At 39.1% G+C, this 24837-nt stretch overlaps 1 protein-coding gene across 5 annotated transcripts in view; it reads left to right on the forward strand.

Annotated features, from left to right (window-relative positions):
* BMPR1B (bone morphogenetic protein receptor type 1B) overlaps window positions 1–24837 on the forward strand; it is a 739804-nt gene that overhangs the window by 674312 nt on the left and 40655 nt on the right. For all 5 annotated transcript variants that reach the window (XM_077277365.1, XM_077277348.1, XM_077277373.1 and 2 more), the window contains 3 exons: window positions 7303–7462; window positions 17689–17791; window positions 22327–22429. In XM_077277365.1, coding sequence (XP_077133480.1) covers window positions 7303–7462; window positions 17689–17791; window positions 22327–22429 — 366 coding nt within the window. The remainder of the gene's footprint in view (window positions 1–7302; window positions 7463–17688; window positions 17792–22326; window positions 22430–24837) is intronic.

Here is a 24837-nt window from a genome sequence, read left to right on the forward strand (position 1 = left end):
GTGCTATAGTTATTCGGATAAGCACTTAGCCAAAGCTATTCGATCAACCCTAGTTATAAAGCCATTTCTAAAGCTTTGGGACTCCAGCGAACCACAGTGAGAGCAGTTATCCACAAATGGTGAAAACATGGAACAGTGGTTGTGGCGAAAACATGGAACAGTGGTGAACCTTCCCAGGAGTGGCCGGTCGATCAAAATTACCCCAAGAGCGCAGTGACGACTCATTCAGGAGATCACAAAAGACACCACAACAACATCCAAAGAACTGCAGGCCTCACGACTCCGTTAAGGTCAGTGTTCATGACTTGCTGTGGTAAATAGAACCATGAATTCTGCTGTCCACCAAAAAATCATGATGAAGAATGTCCGGCAATCTGTTTGTGACCTCAAGCTGAAGCGCACTTGGATTATGCATCAGGACCATGATCCAAAAACCCAGCAAGTCCACCTTTGAATGACTTAAGAAAAACAAAATTAAGACTTTGACCTTTAATGTGATTGAGATGCTGTGGTATGACCTTAAAAAGGCGGTTCATGCTCAGAAACCCTCCAATGTGGCTGAATTACAGCAATCCTACATAGATGAGTGGGCCAAAATTGCTCCAGAGCGTTGTAAAACACTCATTGCAAGTTATCGCAAAACGCTTGATTGCAGTTGTTGCTGCTAAGGGTGGCCCAACCAGTTATTAGGTTTAGGGGGCAATTGCTTTTTCACACAGGCCCTGTAGGTGTGGATTCTTTTTCCCTTAATAATAAAGACCTTCATTTAAAAGCTGAAGTTTATTTTTACTTGTGTTATCTTTGTCTAATATTTAAATTTGTTTGGTGATCTGAAACATTTACGGTAAGCGTGAGAAACATGCAAAAGAATAGGAAATCAGGAAGGGGCAAACACTTTTTCACACAACTGTATTACCTCCGTAACGTACCTGGATTTAGTCAGAATTTGGGAGATAAATCCAGACGTAATTGGCCTATTTTTAGCCGGGCAGGCTTTCTCACCTCACACACTGGGATGATTATCACTAAAATGTTTTCACACACACTTGTTTCAAAGCTCAGATGTGTCTGTAAAGGTCAGATATCAAAGTGAAGCCATGAAGAGCTTCAGATTACTGAGCTGCTTGTTCCATCCAGTCAGACTGTTGTTCGCTTGTCTGGATCTGCCGCGCATATTTGGAACATCGTTCTAGTCGTCTGTCGCTTCATTTCTTTTGTTTGTGTTGTAGGTGAGGTTTTCCCTTATCACCTTTTACCGCGCTGAATAAATTCTATGAAAACTTTAAGGGAGGCATCTGGTGTTTGGTTTGTGATTATTAATGTTTACCAGGCAGATCCTTTTTCTATGCCCATGTTTTATTCATTTCGATTGGGCGCAAAGCCGTCACAAGAAAAACGATAACCAAGTTTATTCAATGGAAACACAATACCGTAAATAAATCTGATGTAATGCTATGCACAGATTGCGATCAAAAGGCTGCTAGTGAACATCTCGAATAGAGTCTAAAGAAATCAATGTCTCGGTCGAAATGAAACATATTTATCTCTTTATTTACAGGATTAGACATATTCTCATAACTATTCAAAATCATAAATCCTGTTTTATTCAGTAGATAGAATATTTATTGTACACGCGGAAAGAAAAAATAATCTATGTTAGGAAGAATAGCAGCCTACCATAAGTGACCATGTATGATATTGCTTTGTCAGGCTTTGTAAGCATAAAGGTGTGCTGACCTCTAAGAGCATTGGGGCAATTCATCAAATCTATTTTGCCAGATATCTGATGAAAAAAGTCTTTGAACAGTTGCATTTTTTTGTGAAACGCCAGGTTGATCCCAAAAAAATATGACTTCTGGTGGTTTCACGTTATTCTCGCCCCAGATCTAACAAAGTAGCACAAATTTGTGACCATCGGTGGCACTTGCAACACCACAAATCTTACTCCAGAAGGGACTGGAGTAAGATTTGTGCCGAGCCAAGAGCATCCGCTCCAAAAATGTGGTGGGACAATTGCTGATCTTGATGACTCATCCCCAAACTTTCTAAAAGAGAATGCCTCTGTACATGTAGGGCCCAATTTATGAAAGCTTTCATGTCAGAATTCTGGCATAAAGGTACCCCGAGTTGCGCCCAAATTTTCAGACTTTTTCTGTTTTCACACCATTTTCTCCTAGCTACAACAAAATGGATAGAGCTCAGGCAGAACAAGTGCATGTCAGCCATTCCTTGTCAAAATTATGATGAGACACAGCATTTGCTATGCCACAAATCTTACTTCAGCAATAGGATTTGTGGTTTGGCATGCATTGAGGTGTACGCCGCTCGTCCAATGCTTTGTATTCATGAAGAGGTGTACGCAAAATAGGTTTAATTTCAATTCTTATTGTAGTATATGTGCTGCATGTTGATGTGTTTCTCCATGTACAGATGTGTTCAATTGTACCGTCCTTCACCTTTCCTCTTTAATCAACATACCTTGAGATGTTAATAACCAATTTATAAGAAAAGTATAACCACAAAAATGTTTAACAAACTTATTAATCTTTATTAATTCACAAATTTCATGGAAAGTTAAAAAATGCACAATGGGTACACACGCTCAATCAGAAAACAGCAGGAGGAGATGGGATGTATAGGCTAGCATTCATAGAATATGAACAGATTCGTAATAGGGTTAATAATAAAGCCCATAACATACATAGAATAGTTCATAATATACACAGATGAAAAGCTGAATATAACAATTAATTAATGTGGATAGTGACAATACGACTGCCAAGGTTGGCAATAAATATTTTACCAGGGTAGTACCCAAAACATATAAGTGCACAAACCTGAATACATCATCTCCTCTTGCTGGAATGGCTGGTCCAGCCGCACATTTTGGCTTTAGGCTTCGTCAGGACTTTGTCATGCTCCCTGATAAAGGATAATGCCAAAACGCACATCGATACCTTGAGATGTTTGCCTCAAGATGATCACCATTGAACAAAAAGCATGATTTTGTGACACTCTGTCGGGAAATGTTTTGCTATGTGGCTATCTGTTGGTTGTATAGTGAGTTGCATCTTTTCATGGTTTTTGCTGGCATATTGCAATATTGCCTTAAAGTTGTTTAGCAAACAATTGGAGTCCTTATCAAAATTAGCATGAAAAGAATGAAATCTACAGACAAGTGTCGACAGTAGTCAAGTAATATCTTATCCCAAATACATGATACACGTTGCGGATTTGCCTGTGGAATTTTCTGCATCTCTTAGCAGAATAGGCAGGTCAGAATCTGCGCGTTTTTTAATGCGGACTTTCTGCGTTTTTGTTGCGGATTCTGTGCGGATTTCATGTGTTTTTACCCCTGCGGATTTCTATTATGGAATGGGTGCAGAAACACTGCAGATCCCCACAAAGAATTAACATGCTCCTTCTTCTAATCTGCTGCGTTTTCCGTACAGAATTTTCCGCACCATTAGCACAGCATTTTTTTTTTGCCATTGATTTACATTGTACTGTAAATCACTTGCGGATCTGCAGCTTTTCTGCGTGGAAAAAAACGCTGCGGATCCACAGGAAATCTGCAACGTGTTCACATAGCCTAATTCGCTGACTACCATGATGGCAACCTGCTGGACTTGTGCAAAGATTTAACAGTGTTGAAGGAAAAAGAAACCTAGAAACGTGACGCTCTTGAAAGAGACCTTGAGATGACCAGAATGTGGTGTCTGAAGAGAGGGCATTACAGCTAAAATATTGTGTTGTCTAGATTGTATTTTTCAATGTTTTTTAATAAATTGATGTACAATATCTGATGCAGTGACAAATATCATAAATGGCCTTAAAAGCATCATATTTCAAATCCATTCTGCTTGGCTAGGACTTTTTACTTCCCATTTTACTCTTGTGTGAGTAAAACTAGATGGTAATTCTAAATTTAAGGCTCTTACACTTTTTATCCTCAAGTTTAAAGAGGTTGTCCAGTACTTTAAGTACTTATCCTTTAGGATGGGGCATCAATGTCTGATAGGTGGGGGTGCGACACCGGGCACCTCCGCCAATCAGCTATTCTTGGTATCGCTGACTGCCAGAAGTGTTCAGTTACGGAGCTGCTCCATCTACCAATAGTCGCCACGGACGGGTACTGCACATTTGTGCCCTATGCAAATCATTAGGAGGCGAATATACAGTACCCGGCCATGGCCACAATTAGTACACGAAGAAGCTCTGTAACTGAGCACTTCCAGCAGCCACTGGTACTGAGAATAGCTAATCAGCAGGGGTGTTGGGTGTCACACTGTCTCCGATCAGATATCAAGGACCTATCCTAAGGATTGGTCATGAGCGTTAAAGTAATGGACAACCTCTTTAACATTTATAGCTGGTGTGAATGTAAAGCTCCTCATCCACAATGGAGATTCTAGCAGGGCCCCCACCTATAATGTGCCATTTATGTTACTGGTGCCTTCGCATATGGCAGGCATCTATAGGACCTAGATACAAACCATGTGCCATATATAAGTCCATATACCTATATAAGACCAAAGTAATTGCATAAAGGGCACTTTCAGATAACCGCAAAGGAACCCAAATACAAATAGTTTGGCAGGTGAAATCATTCTGACAGATTCCATTTAAAATAGGAAAGCAAACACAAAACAAGACAGAACTTCTTAGTATTCATCTTTGGCATCACATAGAAATTCTTCCTCAAGTTTCCCACGTTTCTCTGATGCCTTTTGATGGTGAAGGCTACCTTACTGAAGAGACACTTTGCACTTCTGACTTCCCACAAATCTAATAAGAAACAAATGTCCTCAATGATGCCCAGTGCACTGTTAGATGTCTTTTTATTAGATGCACTATTTTTTTCCCAATTGTCTCATTTCCGATATTTCGGCTAGACACGAGACTGTGATCTGTCACTTCTCTTCCCAAAAGCTGGCGGAGAGATTTCATCCAAAGCCCGTAATGTCATAAGAAAACACAGACCTATGGTTTTCAGTCCATATTACTATTAATGTTGTTATTTAACTGTGCCACCCTATGAGCCAGATGTCTGAAAATCTCTGGCTGGAACTTATTGAAAAAGTTCATTCTCTATCCATGAATAACAATGTTGTATCATTACAAAACCAGCTTTGTGACTGCTTGCTGAAAGAGAACTTATTCTAAGAGGGTATGTTCCACTGACCCAGAAACACAACATCTGTTCCTGTTCATTTATACAGGCCACATTTCAAGAGTATCACAAACCAGTGTTAATTCTTTTTATGCAAAGACAGACATGAACACCCTCTATTTAAAAAAAGAAAAAGAGTTTTCGTGGTTTACGGCTCATGTTTTTACTGAAGCTACTGGTTAAGTGTAATATATGGCTGGAATAATGGCTATGTTATAATGATAAGGAGACAATGAACTAGGGCTGATTACTTTACAGTCATGAGAATGAGTAACACATCAGGCTGAAGTCATGCAAACCAATGGATGGTTGGTGGTGGGTTTACTGCAGACTTTAACATGTTACACCCACTTAAAGTCTAAGTGACTCTGTTAATTGTTTTATGGCTTCCTCTTCACACTTGTGTTTCCTTTTCACAATTATTGTATGTTCCCGATGTGTTCTGAAATGTACAGCAAATTATGTTTTCTGCTTTCTCCTCAATTTACAAGAGCCTTAGTGTATCACCCCCTATTTTAATTCAACAGCCCATAATAGTTGTCAATGGCACATTTACAAAAGTTATGGCTGTCCTCCCAATGCTCGTTCACCAACAGATATTCCTAATAACCCTCTTATGCACATGCAAGCTCAGTTTGGCCAAATGTACATGTGTTGTTAATAGGGAGAGGGTAGTAAACCCCTGTACACATGAGATGAAAGTCGGCTTTACCGACCAATTTCAACATCTGATGTGTATGATTACATGGGTACTCTTCCCTGATGCCGAGGTAAAAATGTAAGGCAGTTGAAATTTGAACACCTAATATTTTTAATTTTAGGAGAGATGAGCCTCTGTCACATGCTTCTGCCACTGTCTGTTTCCTCTTTACGCATTGAAAACACATGAATGCTCGACCCTATTCTCTTGTGTATAGAGGGGTAGACGGGAGAGATAGCTGTCTGCCGAATGCATATTAAATCTGCAGATATCTCACGTGCATGTTCACCTTTAGTAGCTGCCAGATACCTCTGTCAGTAGCTTATCTCCTTTGGAGGTAAAGGATTGGGCGTCCTGCAAATAAACATCAGGTTATCTCATACACATAAGATGGTCGTCGAGTTCTGCTAAAGTTGGTGAGTTAGAACAAACTTTGTCCTATGTGTATGATTACTTTTGGAGATTCTGTACACTTATGATGAAGTTGTCAATGAAATCATATGAATTCATGACATACATTATGTAATAGAGTTGTTTTATCATTTAGATGAATAGTAGCATTTAGGCATTTGTCAAATAGATACGTATCATGAGAACATCCGATACCGTTTATTCGTCCGTAGAATAGTTTCCCTGGAACAGGGCCATTATTAGAAGCAGATTTGAGGAGATAAAGAACTTAATTAATTATTAAATAATGTGGCTTTTATTTTTTAACATAGGTTCCTCAGATGAATAAGTGCGGTAGGATCGCACACAGTGAAATTAAAGGACCACTCCTTAAAATCTGTGCAGGTCCTAAGTGGGAAATCAAAGAACACCAAAAATCGAGGTCTTGCCATGCCCCTTTAGGCCCTTCCTTAGGTAGAACACTGCATGTCCCCGAGTGTTCTTTTCATGATGTGAATGCTATGTCACAAGTGTTCAAATGTGTTCATTGATGGGACTAGTCTACAGCAGGTGGAAGTCATACCAGTTGTGTTGAAATTCTTCGGCTGTCAAGAATGTTTTGTAATTCAAAGCTGTGTCCTCTCAGCTATCCATTAATAAGCTCATTAGTGTCTTCACAGAGCTTCAGCATGTTTAAGTATTAGATTGTGACACCATTATTCTACATTCTTGTTATTAGATATTCGTCGGTGCCCTTTTATTTACGCATTATTATATCCATTGGATCGTGGGTGTTCCTTTAATATTATCATTTATTCTACTGCTGCTAACAGTGAACTAGTGAATGTGTTGCTGCACGTCTCTGAAGATTTATAGTGTTGGACGTTCATCTGGTAATCTTTAGAAGCTTGCTGCTTTCTTCATGGAAATCCAAAGTTTAACCTACTGTGAAATTATTCGCTTTCTTTTTGGGATATTTAAATATGTCCAGAGCCTGGCCTTATGCCCAGATCATATAATTTATCCATTTCCCTTTCAGCAAATCTTCTTGATAATATGCTCCTGAGGAGCTCAGCAAAGCTCAACATGGACAGCAGGAAGGAGGACACAGAGAGCACGGCACCTGCCCCACCACAGAAGATGTTGTCATGTTACTGTCATCACCATTGCCCGGAGGACTCATTCAACAATACCTGCTGGTTGGTACACATGACACCGCATGGAACACCGCCATTAATTTTCATTATGCATGTGCTCATTATATAAAGCGGGCATTCTTTTTAAGTTCCTTTCTATAAAACAGTAGGACATTGCCTTTGCTCACCAAAAACTGAAGGAACTCGGGATATATAATTTTTCAGCTAAATAACAGATATTTAAATGTTTGATTATTTACATAGTAACTAACCATACATTAAATAATATTTATTAATAAAAATGATTACTAATAATAGTGATATTATTGATAGCTGATCATAATGACAATTATTGTGTTAAGGAAGGAAAATATCTACTTGTAAAATCTTTTATAGTGGTACAGTGCATCTATAGAAGACTTATAGCAATCTGTAAAATATCATTTAGCGATGTATCCTTCTGCATCCCACTCCTTGTCTTTACAGTGGGATGTGTCGTCGTCTTAAAGGATTATTCCCAAAAAATCAAGTTATCCTCATTTAATTGGATAGGGGACACTATCTTGTATAGGGGATACTATATTAGGTTACTTTATGATCATTGGTGGTTTCTACCACTTGGATTCCCAGCAGTCCTGAGCTCTGTAGCTTTAGATCCCCTAGAACAGGGCTCTGCAGTCCTTTCTTGAGTTTAGCAGAGGACATGCATGGATTTCACTCCGTTTATTGCCTTTCGAACTGTTAAATGCATTGCTCCACTAATCCCAATGAAACAAAAAATGGGCTAATTTGTATTTTCGGGAATATCCTGATAAAGTTATGTGAACACGGACAAATAGACAGCATTAACCTAGCTGCTTTGATGAAGATGGTGGCGGTGGGACCTTATGCAGCTGCACAGGTTGCACTTATAATAAGTGTCTACTTGCACACTTTATATTTCCAATTATTTATAAATTACCAGATTAACAAATGATATTGACAGGTTGACAATTTTGTACTGCAATGCACATAACCAAGAGTATCCGATAGGAAGAGATAGTACATAGATTACTATGATAAGAATTATTGACTTGGACAAAGATGATGCCACATGTCTTGACTCGTGTAATAAAAGTTGAATAGTGTAGTAGACTATGCTATTTTGTCTGGTTAAAAAGACAGACACATCCGCAAAGAAGGTAAAAGAGAATCCAAAGTTTCATATTTTTGTTTGCCTTAATAAAAAACATAGTTTGAAAAACCGTCTGGCAAGCATTGAGATAGACATGAGTAGTCCCGTGCCTCCCTCTACTTTTCCCTGCACTGCTGAAAGTGATTTACAGGTGTCTTCTTAGCTACTAAAAACATAAGGGTGAATGACCTCGGGGAGATCAAAACATCCAACACCTCGGAGACACCATCACGTGTTTCTCAACGCAGTGATCCAGAACACTGCTCCCATCCCTTATGGGAAATATGAAAATGCATGTAGAAAAGCCGCGGAGACACCATCACGTGTTTCTCAACGCAAGCAATGAATAGCCAGGTCTTTCACCGGGAAGGAACAACCACGGGAAGGGAAGCATCCAATAAACGCAGTGATCCAGAACACTGCCCCCATATTTCCCATAAGGGATGGGAGCAGTGTTCTGGATCACTGCGTTGAGAAACACGTGATGGTTTCTCCGCGGTGTTGGATGTTTTGATCTCCCTGAGGTAATTCATCGTTATGTTTATAGTCTTTTCACCAGGCACTGCTCCTAATAGCCAGTTTCCTACTCCACACTGATGAGGGGCAAATACCCCGAAACAGCTGCCTGTGGATGGATACCATGTTTTGGCATAGGTGGTTTTCCTTTATTGGATGCTGCCCTTCCCGTGGTTGTTCCTTCCCGGTGAAAGACCTGGCTATTCATTGCTTGCGTTGAGAAACACGTGATGGTGTCTCCGCGGCTTTTCTACATGTATCTTCTTAGCTACTGACATGGGGAGACCTTAAATTAATTGGAGCATAGGGTAGAGAAGCTGTCTGTGGGCAACACTGGAATAATCATGTCTCAGACTTGAACATACCTGACTGCAATTGTGCAGCCAGACTGCAAATCAGGTTGTCCATGGTTTGGACTGAAAAAATCAAGTGATCAATTTCCTTTAATAATAAAAAACAAATTAAATGCCCCCTTATGAGGTGCAAACTAAGCACATTTCTTACAATGAAGTAGTAAGACTGGGTTCACACAGCGTTTGCCGGTAAGTGGCTCAGTTTGGGCTTACCTCTGAGACCCTGCAAAACAAGATTCCGGCGTATGGGGCCATTGCTTATAATGATGCAGTAGGAGTCTCAATGTACTCTGTTGTGTGTCATTAACAACTGTATACATCTGTTGGAGGTGGGCAGCAAGACGTAGTCGAACATCAACCCCAACGGAGCCACTGAACGTAATGACAAATGCTATTTGAACCCAACCTAATGTGTTTTGTCTGTACAGCCCAATCTGTAATTGTAATATCTTTGGCTGGAGGTGATGATCCTATTTTTTCTACTGCATATTACCTGGTCTTTCATCACTTAATTAACGATCCCGTTATTATCAGTCATCTTTTAATGGAGTTGTAAATCAGGTTGAATGCAGCCAATGTTAGTGCTCATCATGGAACGGGCCGGGCCGTGTTGGTATTGTAACTTCAGTTGCCTTAGAAAAGCAGAGTTTCAATACTCTGGGATATCAGCCAAGTCTGGCTTTAGTCTGTCTCTAGTGATCTGTGCCATGTGGAAACCTACCCTAATACCAAATAGAAAATTCTCACAGTGTTTTACAGGGTGTTAACATCATTATTAATGGAGAAAACTTGAAAGATTGTTTCGAATAGGATTATTGTTGGATATAAAAATATAGACAGAGAGGAAAAGTGATGTATCTTTTTTAGAAATGGCAAAGTGAATTCTCAAGCCATGCATCTATGCCAGAAGGTAGAGTATGCCCATATCCCCTTCTTCTGACTCTGCTGCATGTAAGTCACTGTATACATACTGTATGTACTACTGGTGGCACCATGCAGAAACAGTGCACTTATGTAAACTTCATACTCTTTTTATTTCATTTATTGGGATTTCAAGATATACAGTGGGAAAAATAAGTATTTGATGCACTGCCGATTTTGCAAGTTTTCCCACCTACAAAGAATGGAAAGGTCTGTAATTTTTTATCGTAGGTACACTGCAACTGTGAGAGACAGAATCTTAAAAAAAGTCCAGAAAATCACATTTTATTATTTTTACTTCATTAATTTGCATTTTAGTGCATGAAATAAGTATTTGATACAATAGAAAAACAGAGCTTAATATTTGGTACAGAAACCTTTGTTTGCAATTACAGAGGTCAGGAGTTTCCTGTAGCTCTTTACAAAGTTTGCACACAATGCAGCAGGTATTTTGGCCCACTCCTCCATACAGATCTTCTCCAGATCTTTCAGGTTTTGGGGCTGTCAAAGGGCAGCATTGAGTATCAGCTCCCTCCAAAGATTTTCTTTTGGGTTCAGGTCTAGAGACTGGCTAGGCCACTCAAGGACCGTGAAATGCTTCTTACTGAGCCACTACTTAGTTGTCCTGGCTATGTCTTTTGGGTCAATGTCATGCAGAAAGACCCAGCAATGATCCATCTTTAATGCTCTTACTGAGGGAAGACATTTGTTGGCCAAAATCTCGCGATACATGACCCCATCCATCCTTCCTTTAATATGGTACAGTAATTATGTCCCCTTTTCAGAAAAGCAACCCCAAAGTATGATGTTTCCCCCATCATGCTTCATGGTTGGGACTGTGTTCTTGGGGTTGTACTCATCATTCCTCTTCAAGCACGGCGAGTGGAGTTGTTACCAAATAGTTCTATTTTAGGCTCATCTGACCACATGACCTTCTCCCATGCCTCTTCTGGGTCATCTAGATGGTAATTGGTGAACTTCAAATGGGCGTAAACATGTGCTAGCTTGAGCAGGGTGAACTGGCGTGTCCTGCAGGATTTTAATCCACAACTGCATAGTGTATTACTAACAGTAATGTTTGACACTGTGGTCCCAGCTCTCTTCAGGTCATTGAACATGTCCTCCCGTGTAGTTCTGGGCTGATTCCTGACTTTTCTCAGAATCATCCTTACCCTGTGAGGTGAGATCCTGCATGGAGCCCCAGACCGAGGAAGATTGACAGTCATCTTGTGTTTCCACCATTTTCTATTAACTGTTGCTTCCTTCTCACCAAGCTGCTGGCCTATTGTCCTGTAGCCCATCCCAGCCTTGTGCAGGTCTCCAATTTTGTCCCTGGTGTCTTTAGACAGCTATGTGGTCTTGGCCATTGTGGATAGGTTGTAGTGTGATTGATTGAGTGTTTGGACAGGTGTCTTCTATACTGGTAACATGTTCATGTATCATTGCCAGATAACATTGCCTTGTTCTTCAGGGTCAGTTCTGCACTTGCTTAACACTTACAAGCCTCTTAGGCCCCGATTCATTTAAACTGGCTTTTTCTACACCAGTCTTAATGTAGTAATGTCTGGAATAAGATGCTCCAAACTCATTAGAAGGTTTGTGCTTCTGAATTTGGCGCATCTTTTTGTGCACCACTATCAGAAATGTATGGCAATCGGGGACTGGATTACATTTTTTGTCAAAATTTGTAACACTTTTGTGGTAAATTATGATGTATTTTATTGATTGTGCTTGGCTATGCCCCATCCAGCCCAAACTCTCCCCACTTTTCTAAAAGTTAGCAGAGCTGGTTGGAACTGGCATAAAAATGCCAAAGATTGTTAAATTATTGTGTACCTTTTAAGTTGCACAAAAACTTAACAGCATTTCAAGCAGTTGTACATCAGAATCCTGATGAAATCTTCTAGATGAAAGGAGGCCTTAGGGCCTTGGTCCCCGATTCATCAGAGCTTTTCAACTGAAAAAGTTGTGAAAAAGCTTTGAAAAGATACAAAGTTTGTCGCAACTTTGAGTCATTAAAATTTTTTGCCATTTTAATACCAGTTTCTCCCCAAATCACCAAAATAGATGGAACTGAGGCATGGCAGGGCCATGATGTTACAGCTTTGCTAATACATGATGTTGTGGCATTTCCTATGCCAGAAATCTCACTCCAGTCTCTAACTGGAGTAAGATTTTTGGCATGGGGCATGAAGTCGTACACCACTCTCTTCAGATTAATGAAGGGGCGTGTGAGAAAAACACTGGACTTGATGAATGGGTGCCATAGACTTTACCTTTTCTGCAGTTTCAGTTCTTAGGAAGTTTCATGCTTAATATATGTAATGTGGCAGTCTTGGTAAAATGGACTTACTAATATAACATTTTACGAGAGCTGGGTCGAGCTACTCTAATACACCTTTTGACCATATGTCAGTAATCCATAACAATGCAATGTCACATCCGACACTCCTCTAATAGCACAATGAATGTACGCGTACAGTACTAGAGACATTATTTGTCATCACGTGTTGCCTTATTGTATACATGTTTCCCAATAGTTTCCAGTAATGGTATGGGATGTGTTAATGAATCCACTTTCCCTAGTTTGTTAGATGACTATAAAATGGTCATTTAATGTGATTCATTTTCTGGCAGTGTTACACAACCGGGGTGCTAGATTGGATAAACTGGACTACTCATTTATCTACCTGTGTTGTGGTAAGGCAGATGCTGTTACGTCTGTGGTGATGTCCTTAATTCAAAGGTGAAGAAATACTTATTTTAAGCTTCAAATGTTTTATGGGTCTGTTTCACAGACTTTTCTTCACCACAGGTGTAATCTGTCTCTGCCACCTCAATGGGAAATGCATGCCTTGCCAAATTAATTTGCCTGTGACGTAATTCAGTCAGTGGATCACTGCTGGGGAAACTTTTTCAGAGGCTGTTAAACAGATAGATAGATACTGTATATAAAGGAATATTGGGGACAAGGTTATAGAGAGCTTAAAAGAATAAAAATAAATAACTTGTCTTATTTCTTCCTTGGACATGTAAAGCACAATACACTATATAAAAAGACACATTTGCATGTTTTTCTCAATATCTGACATGAAATCAGAATAAACCTTTCCCGTTTTAGGTCAATTAGGATTACCATAATTATTAATATTAGCCAAATGCCAGAATAATGAGAGAGATGATGTTTTAAGACATTTTTTATTACTTACTGCAAACTCAAGAGCTTACATACATTTCATTAGTGTTTGGTACCATTGCCCTTAAACTGAATGACTTGGGTCAAATGTTTGGGATATCCTTCCACAAGCTTCTCACAAAAGTTGGTTGGAATTTGGTCCCATTCCTCCAAACAAAACTGGTGTCACTGATCCAGGTATGTAAGTCATCTTGCTCGCACCTGCCTTTTCAGCTTGCCCATAAATTTTCAATTGGATTGAGATCAGAGCTTTGCGATGGCCACTCCAAAACATTGACTTTGTTATCCTTAAGCCACTTTTTACCATTTTGGCAGTATGCTTCAGGTCATTGTCCATTTGGATGACCCATTTCCACCCAAGCTTTAACTTCCTGGCTGATGTCTTGACATGTTGCTTCAGTATTGCCACATAATCTTCTTTTCTCATGATGCCATCTATTTTGTGAAATGCACCAGTCCCTCCTGCAGCAAAACAATTCTACAACATCTTCACAAGGTCTTTTTATTTTTGTCCTTGAGTTGATATGCACATGATGGACCAAAGCACGTTCATCTCTGAGACACAGAACCCACCTCCTTCCTGAGCAGTATGATGGTATGATGGCTGGACATTCCCAACTTGTTTGTACTTGCGTATAATTATTTGTACAGATCAATGAGGCACCTTCATGTATCTTGAAATTGTACCCAAGGATGAGCCAGATTTGTGCAAGTCCACAATTCTCTTCTTGATATCCTGGCTGATTTCTTTCCCATTGACTTTCCCATGATGCTACACAAAAACACAGTGTGTTTAAGGTGTGCATTAAAATACATCCACAGGTGTGCCGCAAAAACTATCAGAAGCTTCCAAACATATAACTTCATCATATGGGCAGTCCAGAATTGTTTAAAGGTATAGTAATCTTAGTGTATGTAAACTTTTTTATTTTGCAGTAAGTAATAAAAATGCCTTAAAACATTCTCTCTCTCTCTCCCTCATTATTCTTGCATTTGGCAAATATTAATAATTATGGTAATCTTAAATAACCTAATAACCATGTCTGATGTTGAGAAAACCCTGCATATGTGTCTTTTTATATAGTGTATGTAAACTTCTGGTTTCAACTGTACATGCGTTTTTATTAGATACTTAATTCCACACTGCAGTTGTTATAGAGGAACATGTCCATTCTGTTTAAGGGTTCACTCACACGTGCGTATAAAATGGACCAAGGTTATTCAATGAGGCCGTGAAAATCTACATTTTTTTTCTCAACTGTATTTGGCATGAGAAAAAAAATGGCAGCATGCTGCGCTTTCATGCCAAAATCTGAAAATGTGAGAGAAAAAACGCACTTCTGTAGCACAGGAAACTGTACAGGAAACTGCTGAATAAAAAATATGGATTGTATTCTTTTATAGAATCATTTTCAGTTTCCTATGTTACAGAATTGAAATGTAGAAGTAAAAGTCGGTTAATATAATGATGGTCCATATGGCATCCAATTTCCTTCTTGCACCCACCCGAATTTGGAGTGAAAGCGCAGCATGCCACTATTATTTTCTCATGCCGAATACAGCTGTGAAAAAAATATGCAGCTCTGCACTGCCTCATTGAATAACATTGGTCCGAGTGCAATCTGTTTTTTTTTTTTATCAGATTGCACTAGTACGATTTATATGCTAGTGTGAGCAAACTCTTAAAAGAAGTGTACTACAAAGTAGATGCGTTCACAATACATTCATAATGGCGCTATTGATCACATCATTCTAATTTTAAGGGCAAACACAAAAATCATCTCTCCTCACATGCCTATGCCAACAGTAGTTCTGCCTGCAGAAGGTTTTGCCCACAATTAGAACAACCAGGGTACCCAAATCTGTGCAATAAAAAGGAGTAACCTTCAGTTTGTGAATTAACAAAAACTATTATTTTATGTTTCTAATTGGGTGAGGAAGGTGCCATATTGTGCCATTTCGCATACAAAAAAAATTCCCCAAAACTAGTTCCTAGAGCCTCCTAGATTTAAATATTATGTTAAAGGATACAAAATAATTAATTAGTTTATACAGAACTTTTCTGCATTTTTTGAGACATTATATACTCAACAGTGGGCGAATACTTGAACACATTTTATATTGGTAGACTTAGCACCACTCTAGCATTTCTTTATTTATTTCTTCGCTGGAGAGGTGCTACTAATCTAAGTTTCTTGTCCCTAGTCTTCAACTAACCAGCCGCTATCTTCTGCTGTTCCCAGCGCTGCTTTGGTTCTGTGTCACCATCCTGTGATTGCAACTTCTGACGGACCGGTCCCAAGCTCTCAGTGTACGTCTAGGAGAGCCTCGTTTTGGTCTCGTTCTTTATCTGATAGACTTGCATTGAGTTGTGACTTCCAGGTCGCTCTAGCAGACAGCGATCTGTCAGGTCACAAACTTCTGACTACCGATCAGAGCAATGCTGATGAAGACAATGTCTGGTTCCAGGAATATAGATTAGGAGCACCACTCCAGAGTGTATGGGAGTCTAAAATGTACACTATGGGGTATTTGGACAGATAATTGTTGGGGAAGTTAAGGATCCTGCATGTCCCATAACGGATGACCGATCCTTTTGTTCTCCAGGTATAAGCTGCTGTCAAAGGAGTATACCAGCGGCTCTTTCATGAGAATACAGGAGCGCTCAGCAGGGTGAGCACTCCTGTGTATGGGAGAGGCAGGTGAGATAGTTACTCCCAAAACAATGAGCTGAACCATCTAAAATGTTCTGGCAGCTTTATATTTTGTAATGACAGATTAATTCTTGTTGAGCCATATGACTCTGAAATTGCTCACCACTAAACTAGACGGATCATTGGGCTGCACAGCAAGCGTTGGTGGGTTACCCCATTACACAAAGGGATTTTTTCAGTCTGTGGGAAATGACACTTCATGTAGATACTGTATGTCATGAAACTACAGATAGGTTGACTAGGGTTTCCCTGCTCCGAAGAAGGTATGTATCACTCGTAAATGACAGAAGTGGGCACATGACTCCATCCCACAGTATCACCCTCGATATTACCCTAATAAGCCTCCTAGAATATTCTGTCAGCAGCCGAATGCTATCATACTTCAGCCATGCAGACTTTGAAGTGTGATAGCACAACCTGCCCTGAATCTACTTACACACATGCTAAGCATGCTTTCCAGCTGTAAGCTCCTGTAATGACCTGTAAAGTGGCTGATTTTACGATCTTTGTTTTCCAAGAAGCGTTGCCAGCAAATAAGCGAAGTCACATATGGAAACTCGGATCATTCCAATTCCATGTCACTGCTAAAAGAGGCAACTACAGGTTGTGTCTTGACAGCTGACATTTATTGTTACCCTGTTGGGCACATTGACTTTTAGATCCCAGACAGTGACCATCTGTTTGTTGTATGCTAACAGGTGAGACCGTAAACAGCTGAGATCATAGGGAATCGGTGCGGAAATTCTGCCAAGACCACCAAAGAGGGCTGTGTTCACATATAAAACGTACACAGAACTGGTAGTACTGGATACTTGCATTATGTCAGAAGTTAAGAAATATGCCATGGTTGCCTGGCCAAGATAAACTGATGTAACAATTTTTGTTTTTTTATCTACTGTAGGTGTAACCCATCAATCCAAATTGTTTAACACCATTAAATAGTCAATGGTTTAATGAATTGTTTGTAGTTAAGCTGTGTTTTGTATCTATCTACATAAAAACCCCAATACATATGAAAGCCCAGTGGGATACCTATAGAGATAGGAGTAGTCACAGCTGCATTTTTGTTTCTTTCTATGGAGGGTCCCCAGGCCCTTTTACTACAAAGCATACAGAATGGTGGTCTAATGAATCAAAAGGGGATTTCTGGAAAAAAAATAAAGCACTGTTCTGTGACTTTCAATAGCAGAAAGGATGAAGAGGTCAAGGATACAGTACACACAATATATAACACAACCCCTGCAGGTACTTCAGGACAAAAAGAACAGTCAATAGGATGTAGAGAACAGTAAATCATTATAGTAGCTGGCTTTTTGTGGTTTATGTATCTATAGTTCCTTCTTAGTAGCAAAGTTAACTTCATGTATTAATTCTGAATTATTGATAAGTTAGTAACCATGATTGGATTTTTACAGGACGGATGGTTACTGTTTCACCATAATAGAAGAAGATGAATCTGGACTTCCTGTGATCACCTCTGGCTGTTTAGGATTAGAAGGTTCAGACTTTCAATGCAGAGTAAGTTGATGGCCCTGTACAATGGCCAGCACTGTTCTGTTCCCTGCTAAGACATCTTCTATTAGGCATTGTCTTGCCACCTGTAATGCTTAAGTAAACAGATACCTTGCAACCAAATTGGCATCCTACAGTGTTTAACTACCCCTGAGTAGATATTGTTTCTCTTGCTCCTTATTAAAGGCTCATTTCCATATGATCTCTGTAGCATCAGTGATCAGATGACAAAGAGACGTTCTGTTGCACAGCTGCACATTGGTGATGGAAAGGTTTTTACACAATGGGGAGATCTGGGAACTTTGATTCAAACTCTTCTTGTAATGGGACAAGCAACAAGTTTCTGGCCATTAGTATAAAAGAAGTTAATCATAGTAGGACATAATAAGGACATCTGTGCTCATGACATCCTGAGGAATGTGCTCATATAAGGCACCCAATTCACAACTCACAATAAGCATCATGTGCACTTTTGACCTAATTGTATTTCAGCACAATTATTAATTCACTGGGTGATAGATTATGCTAAAAGTGTTCCTTTTGTGTTGTTTCCCACACCCTCGGTTGTATCATCCTTTAATTTTCCAGATGGCTTATATTAAGGCATGACTGTCTATGTGTGGTCTTCAGAGGAATGCTCATAGCCTCATAAACATTACATTACAATATAGTAAAATCATAACCAACTGTTTTGTATCTAGAGGCATGACACCCACAAGTGGACATCAGAAAATGTTTCAATAAATTACAAAACTCACAACAATAAATTAGAAAACACAAAACACTGTTGTAGGATGAAATTGGCTCCAATCAAGCGCTGTCCACAGGGTATGGCATGGCATTGCAAAATGGAGTGATAGCCTTCCTTATTCAAAATCCCTTTTACCTTGTACAAATCTCCCACTTTACCAGCACCAAAGCAACCCCAGACCATCACATTACCTCCACCATACTTGAAAGATGGCATCAGGCACTCTTCCAGCATATTTTCAGTTGTCCTGCGTCTCACAAATGTTCTTCTGTGTGATCCAAACACCTCAAACTTGGATTCGTCTGTCCATAACACTTTTTCCAATCTTCCTTAATCCAATGTCTGTGCTCTTTTGTCCATATTATTCTTTTCCTTTTATTAGCCAGTCTTAGATATGACTTTTTCTTTGCCACTCTGCCCTGAAGGCCAGCATCCCGGAGTCGCCTCTTCACTGTAGACATTGACACTGGCGTTTTGTGTGTACTATTTAATGAAGCTGCCAGTTGAGGACCTGTGAGGCATCGATTTCTCAAACTACAGATGTACTTGTAATGTACTTGTCTTGCTGCTCCGTTGTGCAGCGGGGCCTCCCACTTCTCTTTCTATTCTGGTTAGAGCCTGTTTGTGCTCTCCTCTGAAGGGAGTAGTACACACCGCTGTAGGAAATCTTCAGTTTCTTGGCAATTTCTTGCATGGAATAGCCTTCATTTGTAAGAACAAGAATAGACTGTCGAGTTTCACATGAACGTTATTTTTTTAGGCCATTTTGCGAGTTTAATGGTACCAACAAATGTAATGCTCCAGATTCTCAACTAGCTCAAAGGAAGGTCAGGATTATAGGTTCTCTAATCAGCCAAACTGTTTTCAGCTGTGCTAACATACTTGCACAAGGGTTTTCAAGGGTATTCTAACCATCCATTAGCCTTCTTACACAGTTAGCAAACACAAAGTACCATAAAAACACTGGAGTGATGTTTGTTGGAAATGGGCCTCTATACACCTATGAAGATATCGCATTACAATCCAGATGTTTGCAGCTAGAATAGTCATTTACCACATTAACAATGTATAGAGTGTATTTCTGAATCATTTAATGTTGGCTTCATTGGAAAAAACTGTGCTTTTATTTCAAAAATAAGGAAATTTCTTAGTGACCCTAAACTTTGAAACGGTAGTGTACATACATATATAGTATATAGTAAAAATATGGGGATGGATAGTTTAATGGGGAACTGGAAATGTGTCACAGAAAATCTGGTGTAGGTGAGGTCTTCTGCAAGGCGGTCTGTTCTAGAGGTTTCATTCCACATGCTTCTGTCATTATCTCCACCATTAGCATAATACTGGGTTTACATATGCTAGTAGTGATGCTTCATGATATGTTCAAAGGCACGAGGTCATCTGTTTAAGACGTTTAGTGACATTAACCCCTTTACCACCTTGTGTTTCTCCGTTGTTGAGTTCCCTTTTTTTTGCTCCCTTCTTCCAAAGAGCCATAACCTTTTCTATTTTTCCGTCAATAAGGGTATGTAGGGCTTGTTTTTTGCAGGACGAGTTGTACTTTAGAGTGACACCATTGGTTTTGCCATATAGTATACTTTTCACATCCGATCGCCTGTGCTACCCAGAGCCAGGTTGCAGCCCTGCTGTGTGTAGCTAAAATGATCACCTGCTATGAGCCCCGGCCACTGGGCAGTGCTCATAGTTATCCGGCAATGACAACCACAGGGGTCTCCTGCCCACCCTGGGTTGTCATGCAAACTCATCGGCGACCCGTGGTCATGTGAGACTGGCACCAATGGGCAGGGTTTGTGATGCTCTTCTGGCGTGATCATGTTAAATACCGACATAAAATCAGTTGACATGTGACGGGAAAGTTGCGGGCTCATTGTACCTATACGTCTAATGTCAGAAAGGGGTTAATATTATTCTACAGTAATTGCAAATTATCCAGTACTTAAAGAGTAACCATCATTTTTATTTCATAAATCAATAGTACATGTAAAAATAGGAAACTTTTTAATATATCCTATCAGAGAAATCTGCTTCTTTCTCCTCCAGGAATGATCTTTCATTTTCAAAATTCTCAATTCCTGGATAAAATCTGTATTCAGGAGAGACAAATTGTTACATTAGATGGGAGATGACAGAATACAGATTTTAGCAAGGAACTGAGAATTTTGAAAATGTTTGATCAGTTCCCGAAGGAGAAAGAAGCAGATTTCTCTCATAAGATATATTGCAATGATTTCTTATCTTCATGTGTACTATTAATTTATGAAATAAAAATTAAAGCCAGTTACTCTTTCAGTATCTCACATTTATTAGGCTTCTGATGTTAGCGAAAGCCATGAAATAAAAATTAACTGCCGTTGTAATTTTTATTTCGTAAATCAATAGCACAAGTGAAATTAAGCAATTTTCTAATATATCTTATCAGAGAAATCTGCTTCTTTCTCCTCCTAGACTGATCTTTCACGCTCATTTCAGGGGTGAAATCTGTATTCAGTGAAGAATTTTCACTTTATTGATATAGGCTAGAATTTTCACTTTATTGATATAGGCTGATGACGCTTCGACATTCTGTCACAAGTTTTCCTGAAACAAAAATTACAGTTCTCCATGGAACTTAATGAGCTCCAACTGTCTTCTCCTATTTAAGTCATGTGAAAATCTGTATTCACTAGAGACAGAATTTTCCCACAAATTGAGAATTTTGAGAATACGTGATCTGTCCAGGAAGGGAAAGAAGAGGATTTCTCTGAGGGGTGGCATTATCCCATTTGGTTGTAAAAATAAAAAAATCAAAAAATCTTTTATTAGAAGAAATGTATAAGTTGCTATTTAATTCTAGTCTGTATTATTTCATCTTGGGATTGAAACAGTTCCCTAAAGCCATGTTCACACTTTTGAGTATTTGGTCAGCATTTTACATCAGTATTTGTAGCCAAAACCAGGAGTGGAACAATTAGAGGAAAAGTATAATAGAAACATATGCTCCACTTCTGCATTTATCACCCACTCCTGGTTTTGGCTTACAAATACTCATGTAAAATACTGGCCGAGTGAACGTGGCCTTAGCAGGGTAGGAACTGGCAGCAGATTAAATGAAGCAAAATTCCTCCATTAATTAGTCATTTATGAAAAATAAGCATATGTATTCATGTTTGGAAACACATTTACCTGTATCCGTAGCACCAATCTCCATATTCCGATGTCTATATGGATGTTTGGCTGCAGTCACTGGACCAGCACCAGGGCAATGAGCAGCAGTGCTCTCTACACAGTGTAACACTGTACACATGCCCACTGATCTTTGTGTGATATCCTACACCCCCGCTGTGGAGCAGGTGCCACTCTATGATCATGTGGTGTGAATACTGTCCTCTCACTGTGTAGAGCTTGGTGACGAGATGAACAGATCTGCAGATATTCAAAGTTGCGCGGATTTTATTTTAATGAATTTGCGCTGAGCAAATGAGAAAAATTATTTTTCCAGAGAATATGGATTATTGTTAAATTCATGCAGAATTCAATACCATTTGAATAAATCTGCCCATCACTTGTGGTTACTTTTGCTATGTCAGCACTGCACTGAAGACTGGAAGCCAGTGGCTGCAGGGCGAATACATCTTCATTTTCTCCCTGCAGTAAACTGTCTAGTTAGATGGCAACTATTATGGCTGCAGGTAGATAGCATTTTTTTCTGATGATGGGTTCCCTTCAACATTAATTGTGAAATGTCTACATCTTCTCAGTTGCATTGTTAATTCTGATTTTTTTTCCCCAGGACACACCTATTCCACATCAAAGAAGGTCCATCGAATGTTGTACAGATGAAGACTTTTGTAACAGAGATCTGCATCCTACTCTGCCTCCAGTTAAAAATAAAGGTAACACAAAGGGAATTTTTGCCACATTGCCCAAAGTTATTAAAATGAGCTATCAAGGTCCTTAAGTTTGGGGCTTCAGCCTTATTTCTATGGGTTTTGAAGCTCCAGGCTGATTGTATATAAGCATGAAGCTAGATGCGATCAAGGTCCACTCTTTTATTTTTTCATGGGATTTTCAACATTCTTCATTGACATGTGTTCAAAGCCTTCCATGCTTTTCCAGTTTCTTTTCTTCCACATCCACAGCCATCGAAACTTCCACATCCTAACAATTCTGATCTTTTGCTTTTATAGATGTATCATTACCTGTGAAGATCTTTTCATTGTTTCATGCTCTACCCGGTTTCATACTAGCGCTTCTATATCTTGAAAATCCTTACCTCACATCAATTATGTCAGTAAGGGCACGTGCACACGACTGATTTTCTTGGGCGAGTGCTATTCATGGTTTTCACAGATAGCACGCATACCTATGGTATTCTATACGTCTATGCACATGTTCGATTTTTTTTTTCCTCTGACTAAATGATCCATGAAGTAAATTGATGACATCGAGGACATTCGGATCAAAAACTGCAATGCAAGTCTATGGATCTGTGAAAAAAATTGGAGTGCACTCGGATGACATCAGAGTGCGGCCTGATTTTTATGGACTAACAGAATGGACAAGGTGAAGAAACATTTTTTTTTTCACTCCACGTCCAAGAAAAACTGATGCCACTCTGATCAAACTCTAATCAGAGTCTGATCAGCATAATCGGACTGTTTTTCTGAGATGTGCATACAATGATTTGTGTGATCCTACCTTAAGAAAATCAAATAGTTTACGTAAAAAAGCATTAAAATGTCTATTTAGGATAATTAACATATACGTTTTTATATAAACTTTCTCGGGTACAATAAGGGGCATGAAACATCTTTAAAAAAATGAAAATGATAAATGTAATAAATAATATGATATAAACAAGTGCTTAAAACTTAGTGTAATTACCTAATCTAACATCTTTAAAAAAATGAAAATGATAAATGTAATAAATAATATCATATAAACAAGTGCTTAAAACGTAGTGTAATTACCTAATCTACTAAATGGAGGATTCTAACATAAAGATATATATATTATATGGCAGAAATAAATAAATGGCTCCTAGTGTCTCCATAAACATAAGCGAGCATTAATAAAATGCACATGACAGAAAATAGCATTGAAGTGAGGCTTTTCCCACAGTGAGGGACTTTTTGAACATCTGAGAAGGTTTTTCCTGGTCAATAGCCTCTGACTAAGGGCAGATTGCTGAGGAAGTCGGGGTTAGATTCATGACTTATTTGCAGGTCAGATATAATTAACCTTTGCTGCAAGGTTATGTTAAAATTAAGGGTTACGGAGATCTTAGAAGATGTGAGGAAAAGCAAACAGGAGACTAGTGAGACTGGAAACAACAGTAGGAGCAGAAATGTCTCACTGCATAGATATAAAGTACAATACAGATGTGAAATGGCCGTAAGACAATGCACCAATTGTAATAGATGAAGAACGTGAAGAGCGCCAGTATAGAGCTAATAAACACTGCCCGGCAATGCCATAAGCTATTACACAGTATTGAACACTCACTAGATGGCTCTGCCCAAAGTATGGATGTATCTGATATCCATTTAGCAATACTAAAGTGCTTGGAAATAAATTCAATTCTTACACTAAGGCTCTATAATATATAATTGTCATACCAAACATTACTGGAAATCTTTACAAAAATGAATTCTTGTAATATATATATGGGAGGGGTTGGGGCTTAACAATGATAAAGGTCCCTCATAACTGGCAGCACTGGTGCCATGATGTCTGGCTCGTAGGTTGACTAGATGCTAAGTGGGCATCAGAATAGTCTGAGGAATTAATGTCGAGGAGATGCATTTCATACATAGAACACATTGGCGTACTGGTCTAAATATCAGATAGTTATCATTATACAAGTTCAGTGCTCGAGATAACTGTAAAACATTGTGTTTAATTATGTATATTACTAGCTGTAGGCAGAAAGAAAAGGCAATAGATGTGAAAGAAAGAAGTAGCTATGGGATGAGACTAGAAAAAAGCATATTCTATTTCCTATTAGTTACCTGTAAAGTATTGGAACCACAAACTCATTACAGTTGGCCAAACTCGCTGGCTCTGGTGAGACCAGCCGACCATCTAATATTATGGGGACCTCCCAACTCCCTTCCAGCAGATGATGTCAAGGTTGCCAACAGTCCAGAAATTCATGGGCTACTTGTAAAGATAGGGCACATTTTTGTTCGTAAAAAGATTTAAGGCTTCCATGATTTTTTGAGGCTGAAGAAACTTATAAAGATTATTTTTGACAATAATTAGCATTATTTTACAATTTACACTTATGTCTCCATATCAG

The sequence above is a fragment of the Ranitomeya variabilis genome, chromosome 1, assembly GCF_051348905.1.
Source record: "Ranitomeya variabilis isolate aRanVar5 chromosome 1, aRanVar5.hap1, whole genome shotgun sequence".
In the NCBI taxonomy this organism is placed as follows: domain Eukaryota; kingdom Metazoa; phylum Chordata; class Amphibia; order Anura; family Dendrobatidae; genus Ranitomeya; species Ranitomeya variabilis.